Raw genomic sequence first — 17474 nt, forward strand, 5'->3', positions numbered from 1 at the left:
CAGGGAAGGAAGCCATTTGTACGGAGACCACTGGGAACCGACAGGAACGGTAAGATTATACTGGTGTAAAAATCACAGGGGACCTCGAGGAAAGGCTCTAGGGAGCGCCGGGAGTGGGGGCAGAGAGCAGGCCTCTAACAGTTTAGCCAGAGCACGGAACACGAAGCGTTAAGGGGACTCGGGGGTTGGGGTGAGAGAGACAGAGCAGCGCCGCAACAGTGTCATAAAGTGAAGGTGGAAAAAGTAAGATGAAGAAGAGAAACACAATCCTTAAGCGGTGTTAGGTCACGCGGAGGGGTTCAAGGCTGCAAAAGAGTTAAAAAAAAGACTGATGGGGGTGCTTGGAAACAGAAGGGCGGGTGCAGCCTAAGAGTCCAGCGGAAGAAGAGAAATGCAGGATCTCGGGAGAGAGGAGATTCAAGGCAAATAACACGTCTGTAAAAGATGCAAATACAGAGCGTGTTAGGCTGTGAGTGTAAGGTGGATGAGGTAGAGGGGCTAATTAAGGAAGAGGAACGTCATTCAAGTAGACAGGGTGGTGTTCAGAAAAAGAGACGGAGAGTGATGGGCCTTGGAGCACAAAGGAGGAGAAGAGAAGGAGAATAAGAGATTACCTAATGGGAGAGAACCGCTGGATTTAAGAGCGAGAGAAGTAATATGGAGATAGCACGAGAGTGCAAGAACCGGCAGTGGCGGAACAAAGCTTGAGGGGGCCCCTGAGCAAAGTATTTAGAGGGACCTCCTGTCTGGAGTTACTCAGAACTTACTCAGGAGTTCTCAGGCCCGGGTAAACTGCTCAGGGGGGGCCTTTGGAGCTCGGAATACCCCCCCCCCCCACCCCCGCATCGCGGGAGCTGTGCGGGCCTTTGTTACGCCACTGGAACCAGACAGAGTGATCAGGTGGAATTACATCAGGCTTCTCAAATGAGTAGCTAGTGAGCTACTGGTAGCTCTCCAGCTACCTGTGAGTAGCTCTCCTGTGTGCAGTCCTGCCTACTAAATTAGAAGCTTTTGTTTAGTATGAATTATATACTTATACCAAAATTGAGAAGCATGTATTTTGTATGAAAATGTGTGTATTCTCAGAACCCATAATTTTCAAAATCTATTTAAAGCTGATATCTGAATGATAAATTATGCAGCCTTGACAGACGTATTACTAATATTATTACCTTGGTGCCAGGGAGCATTGCACCTGTGGCTGTTATGCATTCCCCTTCTAGAGGCATTCCTAATTAACTAAGCCGCTTGTGCAATAATGTTCATAGTCCTGCAGTGAGGTGATCACAGCTGGTAACCTTGCTTATGGTGGTCACTAATGTAATCTTGTTTGATGTGTACAACTTTCATATTATTAGTAGCCCATGATGATTTTCATTTAACATAAGTATCTCTTGTTAGTGCAAAGGTTGGAGACCCCTGGATTAGATGGTGCATGGGCTTGAGAGACAGCCCAAGGAAGACAGTGACAGGGTTTAGGTGGAGAGAGAAGGTGAAGAGATAGAGACCTTGGCTGTAGCAGGATCAGAGTGTGACTGGGCTAGGAGCGCACAAGGTGGGTATGGAAATGTGACACTGCGTAAGGAAAGAAACACAGGATTTGAATGGAGGATTATAACATAATCATACATGGATTGATTAGGGGCTCAAAAGGTGGTTAATTTGAGATGGTGTTTGCTGGTTCTCAGCACTTGCTCTTAATTCTCAACATCAGAACGTATGGCAGTCTACCACAAGGTGGCACTGCTTGTCTATTTTTGATGTTAGCACATTGCGTATTTCATAATTTAATGTATATTAAAAATGAATGAGACCAGTCATCCAGGCCATTTTTAAGCGTAAGGTGGCCTGGCATAGCCCAAATTGCCATACTTCCATTAAATCAGTCATAAAACTTTATCCGATTCCATTGAGTCATAAAAGCACAGGGCATTTTCAACATAAAACCAACAATCATGATACATAATACAAATGTTAAATTAATAAAAAGCTGATAAAAGACACAATTATGAAAATTAACATTCTACTAAATCAATAGAATCTGTCAAACTCAGGGTGGTCGTCAAGCGTATCTCTTCCTAATCGAAAGGGCCCCCTTATAAAGATAATAATGACCAGACAAATGTCCTTGGGCCCAAGTGAATGCAAAAGGTTAAGGCCCTCTTGAAAAGTGCCAGGCTTAGATTGTCTTAATAATGGGAGCAAAAAAGTTGGCCTTAAAGTGAAGGGCAGAAAAATGTAAATGGGTAGTTGATTGTGTTGAAACATTATCACATGGGCAAGGAGGTAGTTTATCAAGCCATCCACCGTGAGTTGGAAAAGCCACTAAAAAGTGAACTGTGCCCAGGTAAAATTTCGTCAGATAAAATCTATACTGGGGAATGAAAACAAATGAAAGATAAAACCGACACTTAAAACAGAAGCAGCAAGATTGCAATCATTCGTAAGGGAAAAAACTGGGAGCTTTCATTGGCGGGTAGCCAAAGGTCTTTCCGCGTTAGCCACTTTCAAGAGACATTTGGCAGAAGTGGGAATGTGGGTTGGATCATCAAAAAAAACGTAACATAACCCAAGGTGTCAAAGGTGCGCTTAATATATCCTATCCAAGGGCTTTTTCATAGTGATAATATGACGGACACTCAGGAATAATGTGCCTAGAAAGTTCTAATCCTGGAGTAGACCCTATTTTAGACCACAAAAATAAAGGAGCAATACCTATGGGGTCTTATAACTAGCTAAGCCACACTTCTGAGTGATAGGAGGAGGTAGAGGCCCCTTGCAGAACCATCAACAATCTCCTGAGGAAAGTGTTCTCAACGATTTTGCTTTGTACATTACTACCAATTCTTCAACAGGTTTCTGCCCAAGTCTGGCTGCAAAACTAAAAAACATGTTTACAATTCTATTAAGATGCTGCACTCTTGTTATAGCCAAGGCCCAACAATTCATCTGATTGCTAAAAAGAACCCACAGAAGCAAAAACTAGGAACTTTGCCCAACAGGTTACCTTGTACGTAAAAAGTCTTGGTCTTAGTTGCTTTCAGGCCACAGACCATGATATATGTTTTTTTTTGTGTTATCTTTAGGTCCAATGAGGATATAAATTCCACAAAAACATTTAGTACCTTCTGTAGGCTGTTTGCAGTACTTGCTAGAAAACTGTCATCTGCATAAAGCAGCGATGCAACAAAACTGCTACCAGCTTTAGGGTAAGCTAGATTCTTCTGTAACAACAAATCCTCTAGGCCATTTATGTAGACAAGGAACAGAAATAGAGTCAAAATGCACCCCTGGCGAACCCCTACAGTAGTAACAATATTGACAGTAGCATCACCTCCCAGGGCGTATCTTATTCTCACAGTGGTGTTCCAATGGAGTCTCCAGAGAAGTGTTAGAAATGGCTCTTCCCCCCTCATATCCTCCATTATGCTCCATAATTTCTCCAACTGACAGTGTTGAAAGCACTCGGCAAGTCCATGAAGGGCAGATGTATTGAGCTCTTCATGGACCTGGTATATTTGCTAATGATTAGAGCTAAACTGAGACACTGTTCAACTGTTCCATGACCCTTTCTAAATCCATATTGGGTTTTCAATAGAATATTATTGTTGTTTGCCCATGCCTCCAATCGGACTAGCAGTACTCTGCCCAAGACCTTAGCAGTGGCATCAATCATGGAAATCAGTCTATAACACACCAGATCATTTCTATCCTCTTTTTCAATAATTAGAACCACAATTGATTCCTTCCAAGTAACTGTAAGTGAGTCAAGAACGGCTGCTCTGAAAACATTTGTGAGAGTTGGAGCCCAAAGGTCAGGCTTGTGTTTCAAAACACCTAAAGGAATGCCATCTGGTCCCGGCCTTTCTGGTAAGTGCCCTGGTTGATGGCTGTCTCTACGTCCTTTATGGTAATAGATTTACTAAATTGGATGGCATGGTTGGGGTCACTATTTGCCAAACAATCCCTTTTCTCATCTACAGTCTTTTTACCTAAAGGGTTAAAAATGTAAGTAAAATGAGCAGCCCACTCATTTCCAGAGATTGAGCAACCTATTTTAGTATCGAGGCCTTCGATACACAAGCTCCCAAAATTTCCTTGAGCCCCTAAGATGACGGCTGCCTCTAAATCGGACCAAGCTTCATCTCTCAGTTCTTTCTTTTTAGCTTCAAGAATAGCCTTGTAGTTCTTCTGGGCAGCTCTAACACGATCATTATCTCTAGGGCTAGCATGGAGGATAGCCTTCAGATGTTTATGGGCTCACGTGCAAACATTACTGAACCACCAATGGGACTGTGCAAATAAAGGCGGCCATTTAACAACCAACTCAGTAGATACAGTATGATACAAAAACTCAAACATTAAATGAAGACTCAGTTGACAAACAGCTGTTAATTAATCAATCAATCAATCAGGGGATTTGTAAAGTGCACTACTCACTCGTGAGAGTCTCAAGGCACTGAGCCTTATCCCTAACAATTTTGGCCTCAAAGGCCCTCACATCAATCTGCTCCCATTGTAGTTTAGGTCCCTAAGTAGCACCATATGACATGGGGACCGGGTGCAATGCCCAAACAGAGCTCTTCTTTTTAATAATTATATACTAGTGGGCTATGGTCACTAGCACAATGTGGAATAGCGTGAAAATCCATGATACAGAGGCTATAATTATTAGAGATCAACATAAAGGCGATTGCACTCGGCTTGTTTCCCCTCAAAAAGGTGAGGAAAATAGGAAGGTTTTTGCTACCACAGTCAGACAGAAAAATGAAATCATTAAAAATGACAATGTTATTTAAAGCTTCACCATATTGAGAATGTCTAAAATGTGTCATTGACTGACCCCTCTCGTTTTATAAGCCACAGACTAAATTTGCAAAGTGTGCAATTAAAGTCTCCAGCCCACAGGGTACACTTAGAACGGGAAGGAGATTTTGCCTCCCCGACTGCCTCATTCAACATATCTGCAACACTAGAGTTCTGTTGATCAAAAATATTGTGATAAAATGAACCACCATAAAATCCACCAACCCCGTTATTAAAAGCAGCTGGAACGAAGGTGAAAAATCTTGTTCTTTACAGGACATCAATTATGTGATTTAGGTGGGTAAGGCAAGGGTACAAAAAGAATGGAACCCATTGAACTGAAAATCTGTCACTGACCAAGTCTCCTGCAGGCAGACCAGCTCAAAACCTCCACCAAAGTCCTTACAATACTCAATGCCCACTTTGGATCGAATCCCTGGAACATTCCTAGACAATACATTAACTGGGTAATCCCCAGCAGAAGAGGCCTTAGCGACTTCCATCCCTGGTCCTTGGATCTCAAGGCTATTCATTGATGTAGAGGAACTGAGAACTTCCGCCAGGGAGTGGTCAAGGTCTACCAGTGAATTTATAATAGGGCCATCAGGGTCTAAAGTATGTAGGAGATGTTCTCCTCTAGAATACTCAAGGGAGAAAAACAATTATTTAAATGCAATTGGGGAAACTTACAATGTGGGGGCGGACAAGAATTTAACTCAGGGCTAGCCATTGAGCCCCTTTCTGAGAACAGCCAAGATGCAGAAAAATAACCTAAGGGGAACGCCCTTATGTGGTGATAAGAATCCATTCGGCCTTTCAAGGAACATAATAACCTCCTCGCCAGCCCAGGAGATCTAAAGTTTACAAACAAACAATTCATATCAGGAAGGGCTCAGCGAAACCCAATGAATGCCACCCGCCTGACTATCAAGATCTCAGAAGATAGATCTATTAGCCTCCCAACCTTGACGCCAAACCAATGTATTACTTTCCGTTTCAAATCCTCATTCCTTTCAATTTCCCTACCCACCAAGAAAGGGGCTTGGTCCAGAACAATAGCATATGGGGTTGACTCGGGGTGAGATGTAAGTGTGGTTTACGTGAAGAAATGGACAAGGGTTATGGCGGGGGAGCCACTGCCTCGGGACAATTAAGTGCCCTTGCCTGTACGCCAACCTGGTTTGAATTTAAGGTACTCGGAATAGGACAATGGTTGCGCCTTCAGTGTCTTATTTAACTGTTTCTGTCCAACAGTGGGGTTAAGAAGGAAATTCCTCGAAGATGACGACTGGGAAGCCAGCGAAATATTGGTTTTATTCACAGGATTAGCCTCCTGGCCTTGAGCACTTGTATTTACAATATCCCTCTGGCTTTGTTCTAACTTGGTAAGCAGCTGCTTCTTCAGATCAACCATTAGTGACACAATCCTATTAAAAACATCATCACAACAAGATTTAACGAGAGCACAAATATAGTCAGTACTATCTATGGGCCGTGATTGCAATCAATTCAGGTGATACTGTCAAAACATTCTGAGCAGCCGGCTGACAATGAGGCTTCTTTTTATCTGACTGCTGTTTGTTTCGACAAGGATGTTTGGTTGGTGGAGAATTGGATTAAGAACGGAAAGCCGCAGTAGTAACAGCGTGCAAGTCACCAGCATGAGTCAGACCAACTTCCAGCGTTTGCACCATCAAGGCATTAAGGTCTTGAGTGTAAATTACGGCAGACCCAACCTGCCCGCCTACTAAGTCTAAATTCAAACCAGTAATTACCTGGGGCTCAATAATCCTCTGCTGATCAGTGGTCAAGTCTATCGAACCACCAATAGGCTCTACTAAGGGGGTCAAGGCTTTTGGATCAGTCACTGGAAGGGAGGTTCGTCTCACAGCCTTAATCTGCTCTTCGACCCGCCCAATTTCAGAGTCGAGGGCACCCATTACTGTTGTTAAATAATTGGTTATGGGAGACGCAGTCCTGCTAACAGATGTCTCTGATCCCTCTGTATTAGCAGCCCCTGGTCCTTTCAATGTCCTTTTACCCATGATCTAAATAAGTGTAACTATGATCAAAAGTTTCCCCTGTATTATCTTATTACATATGTGAGGCCAAATGAAAGAGGTGTTGCCCAGTCTTGTCCAGCACAGACGGGCCCAGTCACGTCCAGCATGCGTCCCACTCTGCAGGGACGCATATCGCACCTAATATCACTCGAATCTCCTCAGGTGCACAGAGTCAATTGGGCTGCCTCCTGGGACCCAATGCTTTCTTGGCGATGATGTCCACAGCCCCTAAGGTACACAGACTGCAGCCCCAATCTTGTAGAAGGGTAATGGTTAGTATTTGTGATGGCATTGCCATTACCTGCGCTGGCAGGGGCAATGGGTGGTGCAAATGGCTCTTGAGAAGGGCTTTGCTATTTCCTTTTTTTTTAACAAATCAACAGATGGATAGAGAATTTCACCTGGGTTCCAGTTCTGACATCATCTCTGCCGGGTCATGGACCACCCAATGCATTCTTTGTTTCCTCCAGCATTATGTTATCTCCCTGTGGGTGAGCTAGAGTAATGAGTGAAAGCAATCATGTGTAAGGGATCACATGGTGTGTGATGTCACTTCCGCTACTCATAACATGTTGTCAAATTGACACTCATGAAAAAAGAACTCCTAGTATGAGAGCAAGAAAAAGCTGCAACTTGTGATAAGTGGAAGTAATTTTAGTAAATACGTTTTCAAATAAAAATAGTTCATGCAAGCTACCATCTACCAGCAGATTTTGAGTATGCAGTGGCAGGATGGGAAAGACATGGCAGAGACAAACAGGGATGAAAAAAAGTTGAAATGGCTACCTGCAAGCTGGAGACCAGGCAGTGTCTATGTCTGAAGCAGAGGCAGGGGGATTTTTCATTCGAGGTGGTCTCAGTGCTGCCCCTTTTTCCAGTGCTTAATTTGAAGAATGAGTGCCGGTGTCCAAAGCTCTACTCTGAAGCCCACAGCCTGTGGAATTAAATGTCAGAGCACCCAAGGCGGTCTGTGGAATTAAATACCAGTGAATCCACTTGATGCCTCTATAACCCAGCACCAGACACCCCCTGGCCCCTTATCTCACTTTTGCATGTTCCCGGTGTCTTCCTTTATACATTTTTTCATCTTTCTCTTCCGCATTCTAATTTGTTTGTTTTCCCTCTTTTGCTCTCGGAAAATGTCTGATGCAGAAAAATAGGTGCTGGTCCCAAAAAATGATTTCTGGTGGCCCCTACCTGCGACCACCAGCTCAAATCCAACACTGCCCTTTTTCTTTCTCATTGTTTCTGTGTGAAGGGGCAGGCAGTCTCTTCCTCGCATCCATTTAAATTCTGAGTCTGTAGTTTTGGTGCCAGGGGTCTGCAGCGCTTCTGTCCTAGCACCTCCAGAGAATTTCCCCACTATCGTCCTTACCTTGTTGGAAGAACTGACCCACACTGGCCAGAGAGGCACTAATAGCAATGAAGATTTTTTTTTTCATAAAGAACATAAATTCATAGCATAAGCATTATCTATACACAGTGGGAGGTTATTTGTGACAGCTTAGCAGACTCAGACTTTCTAGCCAAGGTTACTTTGCATGCTAGGTCTTACTATGTTGGGTTTCCCCTTAAAAGTGTGAGCCTACAAGTCCCAGAATGCTAAGAGCTCTTTTAAAATAAAAACACTAGACAGGCCTATGGTGTCACAAGGGGTAACAAGTGACAACTTTGAGAGTTTAGCGAAACCTCCAAATTTCCCACTAGGCAGGACGTTCTGCACTGCTTGCGAAAACACGCATGAAGCAGGTGACAGGCCAAACAAAACAGGGGTGGGAAACACCGACTTCACCTTCTTGGGCGAAAACGGGAAACAATATAGAAGCAGCTCACGGAGCTGCAAGATTCCTTTCCAACACACCCTGCAAACTGAGATATGTGAAAATTGTAATTAATGTTTTCGGTGACTGGTGCATTTCATTTCCACGCGCTGCCGAGCTCTCTTGTCAGTAATATGTTTTTTTCATGTTTTAATTATAGAAGAGTTCATTTGTGATTTGTTATAAAACTATATAAGCACTGAATTCATGCAACATTCAAAATTCACATTTATAAACGTTTTAAAACATTACATTATTTCTTATGTGCAAATATTTCTGGAATTTCTAAGAAACACAACGAGCTTAATCATTTGGTGGTACTTGGGCACTAGATAATGTTTCGAAGGAAGAGTATTTTCCTCCTCACTTTTGAAAAGTGGAGTGAATTTATTTCTTAAGAACTAGAAAGATCTGATTACATCTTTCAGAAGAAGATTAAAAATGCAAAAGGGGATTTCTAACTCATAGGTGCATTATTCATTTTAAAGCCCTGTTTCAGGCAGGAAACACCAGCAGTGGCGTAGTGCATTGTATAAAGTTACTTCTGAGGTCTGATCCGATCGTTTTACAAGGAAATTGTAGGTTGAAGCTTGGTCTGAGTCAAGTATTCTCCTGATTGATTAGCAAGAGTAAAATACAAGCTATTAGTGAGCCTATCTAATGGACCAAGTGATCAATGCCACACAATGATGCATAAAGTGAATTGCTTCAAATACACAATTGAAAAAAAGCAAATTCTTCCAAAACCTAAGCTAACTCCACATGCTCCTACCACTTAAAGAAGTGACAAACTGTCGAACACGAAATAGAATAAATGGCCGCTCCAGTGTATTCCAGAGCCTAATGCCTTACAGCAAAATTATGTGGTGGATTTAGTTATATTGGAAGATATTAATTATTTGTTCCATCAGCCGTCTCACACACAATTTATTTGAAGACAATTATAACCTACAATAAAATATTTTTTTCTTAATTTAAAAATATCAGATTGTTACAAAACAATACATAAATCTAATTTCCAGTTGAACCAATCTTACTTCGTTTCTCGTACAATAGTATGAAAAATTTGTAATCAAAGCTTTAGAGGAGTGGAATAGCCAGCTCAAGGTTGCTGTTAAACTCTCAGTCCAACAAAATTTGAAATTGTGTCGGGTCCTACGAATTCGATAGGAGTTATTGAGCTTAACTCAAATAACCGCCTGGATGAGCCAAGCATGTATGCAGGTAGACTATGGTTTGCTTTCTTCCGAGCAGTAGCTTTTCCAAACTTTTTATCAATTAGTATGGGTCGGGTAAGGGTAGCGGGGATTAAATGTGGTGTGTGTGTGGTATTTCAACATGGCTCTGTGGACACGTGTTGGCATCACTTTGGGGATGCTCTTAACCGGGGGATGTAGTCACTTATCAAAAGCATCCATACAGTGCTTTTGAAGCACCTCCCTACTTATAAATGTCTGTTTTCTTTCAAAGCCTTCAAGCAGCAGAGGTTGCTTTGATCAAAGTGTATAACTTTCCTGGTTAACCAAGTGAATTTGAAGTTAGAGCAGTAAATTAACCCTTCGTGGACGTAAATGGCAGATCCGCACAACTATGTGTGTGTGTATGTGGGTGTGTGTGGTGATGACCGAGGGGAAAAGATGGTGATGCGTGTTTCTACTAGCATATAATAGATTTCAAAAACACTGACTCAAAACGTAGACTGCCAAAATTCTAAACTTACATAAGTATCTCCTCATAAAAATTTGTATAATGGGGGAAGCAATCTTGACTATATTTAAGAATTAAAACAGGTGATTTTTTTTTATAAGGTAGATACCTATATGAAGTTGAGATTTTTGCATTTATATTTTCGAGCCTATGCACCAGATTTACAAAGAAGGTCAGAAAATCATAGATAGAGATCTTTGCCTCCACCTAAACGTAATTTTCTGACTTTCACAGAAGTACATCTGGAAAGCTGTACCACCACCATGTCAGTGGGTTATCCATTCCCCTTTCCACTGAGAAAAGGGTCTAGTAAAAATCCCACTGTTTCCAGGGTGGAAACGGGGAAAGAAAGGAGCTTGTAAAAGCCCCCAGATATCCATGCTTGCACGCGTTACCAAACTTCCAAGGCTAACCACACCGAGGAACGCCATTTTTCCTGCCCTTTAAGTGGCATTTACGAGCTCCGAACTTGTGGCAGAGAAGTCCACCTGCCAGGAATCTCTTTGTGACATCCTGGCACATGTAAAACAGGTACGTTTGGTTATAAACGTAAGTTTATGACATAATTTACTTTTTCGAAAAGGGCCCAATGTTTTTGGAAGAGCTGTGTATGTGTTTCATGTATAGACAAGGCATCATGTATTCCTTGCTCCTTTTGATTTAAGCCAGTCTCTCCAGTGTACTCTAGGTCTGGGTGGATTAAAGGGCCTGGTGTTTGCAGTCCCCGTTGGCACTGCACGTCACCAATGTACATCACAAGATGCTCACAGAGGAACTGATGGTCCACGAGTATGTGTACCACACAATACATGTTGGCCTAGAACACTGTAATTTTATCAAACCTACAAGGTTCACTTATTTTCCTTCTGTGCTTTTTCAGGTCCAGTGACTTCCACTCCAAGCAGCACAACAACGACTGTAAAACCTACAACTGTCACCACTACGTCTTCACCGTCTGCCACCACCACTGTCCGGCGAACACCACTTACCACCCATCCCATCGGAGCTATTAACCAGATGATACCTGATCTCCACCCAGTCACCGCGTCCATCCCCAGCACTCGCAAGCCACCATCCTCCAATCAGCACATCTTTCCGGAGGTCTTCTGTGAAGCCAAGGAGGTTCGCAGGGTGCAGTGGCCTGCCACCCAGCAGGGCATGTTGGTGGAACGTCCATGCCCCAAGGGCACAAGAGGTACAATGCAAGATTTGTAGATGTTTGTTAGGCTTTATCACAGTTCTACACCGCAGAGCGAGGAACTCATCCACACAGATAACTGACTGGGCATGCCATTAGGTAAAGTGTGGCAGTGATTTGGCACACATAGATGTGTGGTTAGGTGGAGGGGTGTAATCGTCAACATAGGATATTACAGCAGCGGTGTAAAGATGTCATTGTCGAATTGTGCTGCCACTGGACGAGCCATTTGTTGTGCAGCAGTGTCAAGGGATTCTGGGTAGGGGTGGATTGTTCCTAATTTTAAATAGATTGGAATAGAACAGTTGGTTTGGCATACAGCCTGAGGTCAGTGGTAGGAGGTGATTTGTTTTGGTGTGAGAATATATGATCTGAAGTGGAGTGGGTCATTTTTAGTAGAGAAAGAATACTTGTGGTGCAGGATGGTCATTGCTGGTCAATAGGATGTAGCAGTTGAAGGACAGCATGGCATGGCATGCCATATGATCGGCAGGGAGTTTTCAATACTTTTTTAACAAGTCTATGGAGTTGTTGAGAAAGGTTGGCAACACGGCCGGTCAGTATATGGCAGAACTTATTGGATATACGGGATAGCATGGTTCAGTTATTGCCAAGGGATAGATGGGTTTCACAACTTGTAGATCGGTCCAGTGCTTGACTAGCAAGGTCGGTCAGTGTGTTGCTGAAGATATTGTGATTCATGGGTAAAACAGATCAATAAGGCAAAAGGCAAAGAGCGGTTGTAAGTCCGGTTGGATCATAGGTTGGTATCAGCAAACTATAGTTTTGGGTGGTGCAGGTTTTGGGTTGGAGGAGTTAAAGGGAGGGTTTGCCATGGGAGAGGACAGGTCAGGTCATTGATTGGAAGAATCAATGCTTGGCTATTGATGCAGATTGGTCAGTCCTGTCTGGGTGACTGAGCTGCTTGCTAAAGACAGACGGAACAAGGTAGGACTAGGCAGGTGAAAGGCTGGCAGTGGGATAACAGTTGGGAAAAGGCGTGTGATTGGTAAAGGGTGTAGTTGTTGGGCACAGGGTGAATTATTTGGCTATGCGTTTAGAAATGGAGAGGCACAAGATTATTGAATAGAGGGTTACAAGATTGAAGGCAAGGTGTGGTTTCCGGTTCACAAAGGGAACCATAAATCTGCACACATAAAAGTACTCCCGTGCACACATTTACGATCTTTCCCTACAGGCGCATTCCCAGCAGGACACCAAGAAAGCTGTTGCATTTACAGATCCCCAAGTATTCTAGAGGGAATGTAATTTGCTATTTTTTGGCTTTCCAGTTTTCCCAGTGCAGAATTATGCACAGGGTACCCTTCCGCCTAGGCAGCCCCAGTGTGCAATGGCACTCTTTTTGTTTTTCTCCGTTCTTTCAACCTTTCATTTTCTCACCCCTTGCTTGGGAGTTAATACGACAGAATTGTATGCACTCTTGGCTTACCATTTTGCAGGAGTAAATGGATTTACAGCTGTCAAATCGCCTTTTGTGAACACCACCAGGCATAAATTCTGCGAGTTTTGCTTAGAAATCATGAGTGTGAATGGCTTTGTGAATCAGGCCCGTGGACTCAGACAGCCACTACCAGAGGTTCTTAGAAAATGAGAAAACTAGTCCCTTTTAGACTATACTCGACAGAGAGCTGACAGAGAAAATGTACACTATCTCTGATCACGTTCCAGTTCTCCCATCTGAGAAGAGAGCCCACCTGAAATTGTACATTCCCTGTCCCCATGGCCAGTGTCAACCTTGTGGCGTGGTGGCCCACATACGTTCAGAAGCACTGGATTTATGTGACGTAGTAGGAACAAATAATGCAGCTGTTTTAAAATGATACTCTTAGGGAAGAAAAAGTATATGGTGGTTGTGACACAGTCCTACTTTGCTGTTTTGTCATTTTGTAACGTAAACACCGCCTGGGTAGAGGTTGCGCCTCGTTGGTATCAATTTCATACCAAGATGCAGCAATCAGCAAAGGAAAGGAGACCTGTCACTGCTTGACACAGTTCTTGTCATTGCTTAGCAACAAGTGTGGCAATGTTTTTGTAACTTTTGATCCGTTTGAGCTAGAAGCAATTTGTTGTTAAAATCTGAAAAGTATGTTAAAGATTATGTGGCATGGTTGGCAAATCCATAATTCGCAGAAAACATTACGGCCACAGAATCCCATAATTCCAATGGCCATGAATATAGTACGGTACATCCCCTGCCTTAAATACAGCCTGTTTCTGATGGGGTGGTCAATCCAATCCCATACTTCACAGCTAGCCACGACCTTGTGTGATGGTACCCCATGTATCGTATTGTCCACCGCCTCACCAACAGTTCGGTGCTTGGGGTGGTACCTCACGTATTGTAGTGTTCATCCACTGCCTCACCAACAGTACTGTCCTAGTTTAGTGGTACCCTACTTATAGTATTGTATATCCCCTGCCTCACCATCAGTCCCGTCCTCTTGTAGTGGTACACGTGTAGTACTGTCCATCGCCTCCTTTACAGAGAGTCCCGTTCTCATTGGGTGGTAGCCCATGTGCAGGACTGTCCACCCCCCACATCACAGACAGTTCCGGCCTTGGAGGGTGGTATCCCCTAACCACTACTGTCTATCCCCCACCCCAAAGACAGTCAAGGCCTTGATAGATGGTACCCTACGTATAGTACTGTCCATCCCCTGCTTCACAGACAGTCCCGTCCTTGTGGGGGGTATCCCATGTAGAGTACTATCCATCCCCTACATCACAGACTGTTCTGGTCTTGTAGGATGGTATCCTATGTATTGTACTGTCTACCCCCCACCCCAAAGACAGTCATGGCCTTGTAGGGTGGTGTCCCATATACAGCAAGGTCCATCCCCCACCTCACAGACAGTCCCGGCCTGTAAGGTGTATCCGAAGTACGGTACTGTCCATTCCGCGCCTCACAGACAGCCCTGCCCTTGTGGGCCTGTATCACTTGTATAGTACCGTCCCTCCCCCGCCTCACAGACTTTCCTTGCCTGTAAGGTGGTATCCCAAATACGGTACTGTCCCTCCCCAGCCTCACAGACAGTCCCGGCCTGTAAGGTGAATCCGAAGTACGGTAGTGTCCCTTCCGCGCCTCACAGACAGCCCTGGCCTTGTGGGCCTGTATCACTTATATAGTACCGTCCCTCCCCCACCTCACAGACAGTCCCGGCCTCTAAGGTGGTATCTTAAGTATGGTACCGTCCCTCCCCAGCCTCACAGACAGTCCCGGCCTGTAAGGTGTATCCCAAGTACGGTACTGTCCCTTCCGCGCCTCACAGACAGTCCCGGCCTTGTAGGCCTGTATCACTTGTATAATACCGTCCCTCCCCCGCCTCACAGACAGTCCCGGCCTTGTAGGCCTGTATCACTTGTATTATACCGTCCCTCCCCCGCCTCACAGACAGTCCCGGCCTGTAAGGTGTATCCCAAGTACGGTACTGTCCCTTCCGCGCCTCACAGACAGCCCTGCCCTTGTGGGCCTGTATCACTTGTATAGTACCGTCCTTCCCCCGCCTCACAGACAGTCCCGGCCTGTAAGGTGGTATCCCAAGTACGGTACTGTCCCTTCCGCGCCTCACAGACAGTCCCGGCCTTGTAGGCCTGTATCACTTGTATAATACCGTCCCTCCCCCGTCTCACAGACAGTCCCGGCCTTGTAGGCCTGTATCACTTGTATAATACCGTCCCTCCCCCGTCTCACAGACAGTCCCGGCCTTGTAGGCCTGTATCACTTGTATAATACCGTCCCTCCCCCGCCTCACAGACAGTCCCGGCCTGTAAGGTGTATCCCAAGTACGGTACTGTCCCTTCCGCGCCTCACAGACAGCCCTGCCCTTGTGGGCCTGTATCACTTGTATAATACCGTCCCTCCCCCGTCTCACAGACAGTCCCGGCCTTGTAGGCCTGTATCACTTGTATAGTACCGTCCCTCCCCCGTCTCAAGGACAGTCCCGGCTGGTAGCCCAAACGTGTTACTGTGAATTATCCCTATACAAAGGGACGCAATGTTTCTTGTTGCCCATTTCACTTAATTTAGTATTAATCCCCTTGGAGAAGGACGGTATGTTTCATGGTGTCTGCGGTCTGAGACCATCTGCTAACTGTTCTCTTTCTTCGCCTCTCCCTTCTCCTTGATGTCTCTTTCCACATTTTATCACTTGTCCCCTTCTTTCTCCCCCGCTGTATTCTGCCCCCTCCTGCCTCCTTGTGATCTGCTGCTCCTCTTCCTTGGTTCTGTCTGTTCCCCTTTGTCCCTACCTCCCCGCTCGCTCTTTCCCTTTCTGACATCCTCCCCCCCTCATTCTCCGCTTTGCTGCTCCACTGTATGTTTCCTTGTCTTCTCTCTCTCCCACCCCATTACTTTTCGACATTCTGTTCCCTTTCCTGTCTCCTCCATTCCTCATCTGCCCCACCCCTCCTCCTTGTTCTGATATCATACTTTATATTCTCCCCACGGCCTTCTCTTACTCGCTCTCCTCTTTCTTCTCCAATTGTCTTTCTCGCCTCCTATTTTTTGCTCCCCAACATTTTTCCTATCTTATAATTTTCTTTTCATCTCAATCTTTCTTGGCTCTCTGCCTGCCCTCAATGCATTTCCCGTAAACCACGCGCCCCCTCTCGCCCACTATTTCTCTCTCCCCCACAACTCCCTCTTCGACTATTTCTCGCTCTGCCTGTCTCTCCCACCCGCCTCTCTCCCTCTCTTTCCCTTTTCCTATCTTTCCCTCTTCCCCCATCCCTTCCTCCCCCGCTCCTCTGCCCGCCTCTCTTCACTTCTGTCTCTTCAGGAATCGCCTCGTTTCAGTGCTTGCAAACACTGGGTGCCTGGAATCCGAGGGGCCCAGACCTAAGCAACTGCACGTCCCCTTGGGTCAGCCAAGTGGCTCAGAAGGTAGGTGGTCTGCGAACTCATCTGGTAAATGCCTCGTACCTTGTCGAAATTCGGGGAGACCAATTAGGAATGGGTTTCTAGCCGTGTTTTGAAACATATTTTTGTTTATTGAAGGGAAAGCTTATATTATGTTGGATGTAACAATAAAAGGGCAAAGAACAACAGTTCATTTGTTCATTTTGTGCCAGCAAAGGATGAACTAACAATAGCACAAAAGTTACACAAATCGTCACAGTGCGACAGAGAAACTGAAATACACTAGAAAACACTTTCAAATAAAAAGCACATCATATGCTTACATGTTTAAAGTACATCAGCCCTGCCAATGGTTCATTCACAGTCTATTTGTACAGTTCAGAAATGGCACTCCATCATATGTCCTCTGTTTAGGTCTGGCTTGACAGGACAGCTGTCTTTTGACCTATTGTTAACCATTCTTTAAATTATTCATAGGGTGGACTTTAGATCTGCCCCACAAGAATATACCTTTCCACCCAGTGCTTTTGGCTTTTAGAGTATCATTCCCCACCTCCGGTGTACTTCTTACACTGCAGTGCATTATGGACTGTTTTAAATCTCAAAAGTACACTGTCTCTCAATACACTAAATTATTTATTTTCACAGAAAGAAATTGTTGTTTGTTCTGTTTTTAACTGCAGCAGGGTTTGAAAAATATTTTAGTCAGGGCTCAAATTGTAAGCCAGATTTATGGCTTTCTCAGTGCTTGTTCTCCTGAGAAGCCACCCTCTGAGAAATATCAACCTTGTTTCTCTGTCAAGATAACCTGGGCTGTCTCATTGCCATTCCTAACCCCACAATACCAGAGGCCAGGTTTGATGGGTCACTTGTATAAGTAGAACTCTCACTAACTAGTGAGCGTTTTACACACGTAATCTAACCTTAAATTACCTTATTGATTCCTCTTAAATATATTTTAAAGTGATATTGCAAGGAACAGGAGACATATTGTCAAGGAA

General features: G+C 44.4%; 1 protein-coding gene across 2 annotated transcripts in view; it reads left to right on the forward strand.

The window, feature by feature from the left end:
* Window positions 1-17474, forward strand: part of ADGRL1 (adhesion G protein-coupled receptor L1) — a 561888-nt gene that overhangs the window by 433277 nt on the left and 111137 nt on the right. For both annotated transcript variants that reach the window (XM_069231717.1, XM_069231716.1), the window contains exons 6-7: window positions 11277-11591; window positions 16394-16497. In XM_069231717.1, the coding sequence (XP_069087818.1) occupies window positions 11277-11591; window positions 16394-16497 (419 nt within the window). The remainder of the gene's footprint in view (window positions 1-11276; window positions 11592-16393; window positions 16498-17474) is intronic.

Source organism: Pleurodeles waltl, chromosome 4_2, assembly GCF_031143425.1.
Source record: "Pleurodeles waltl isolate 20211129_DDA chromosome 4_2, aPleWal1.hap1.20221129, whole genome shotgun sequence".
NCBI classification, from domain to species: domain Eukaryota; kingdom Metazoa; phylum Chordata; class Amphibia; order Caudata; family Salamandridae; genus Pleurodeles; species Pleurodeles waltl.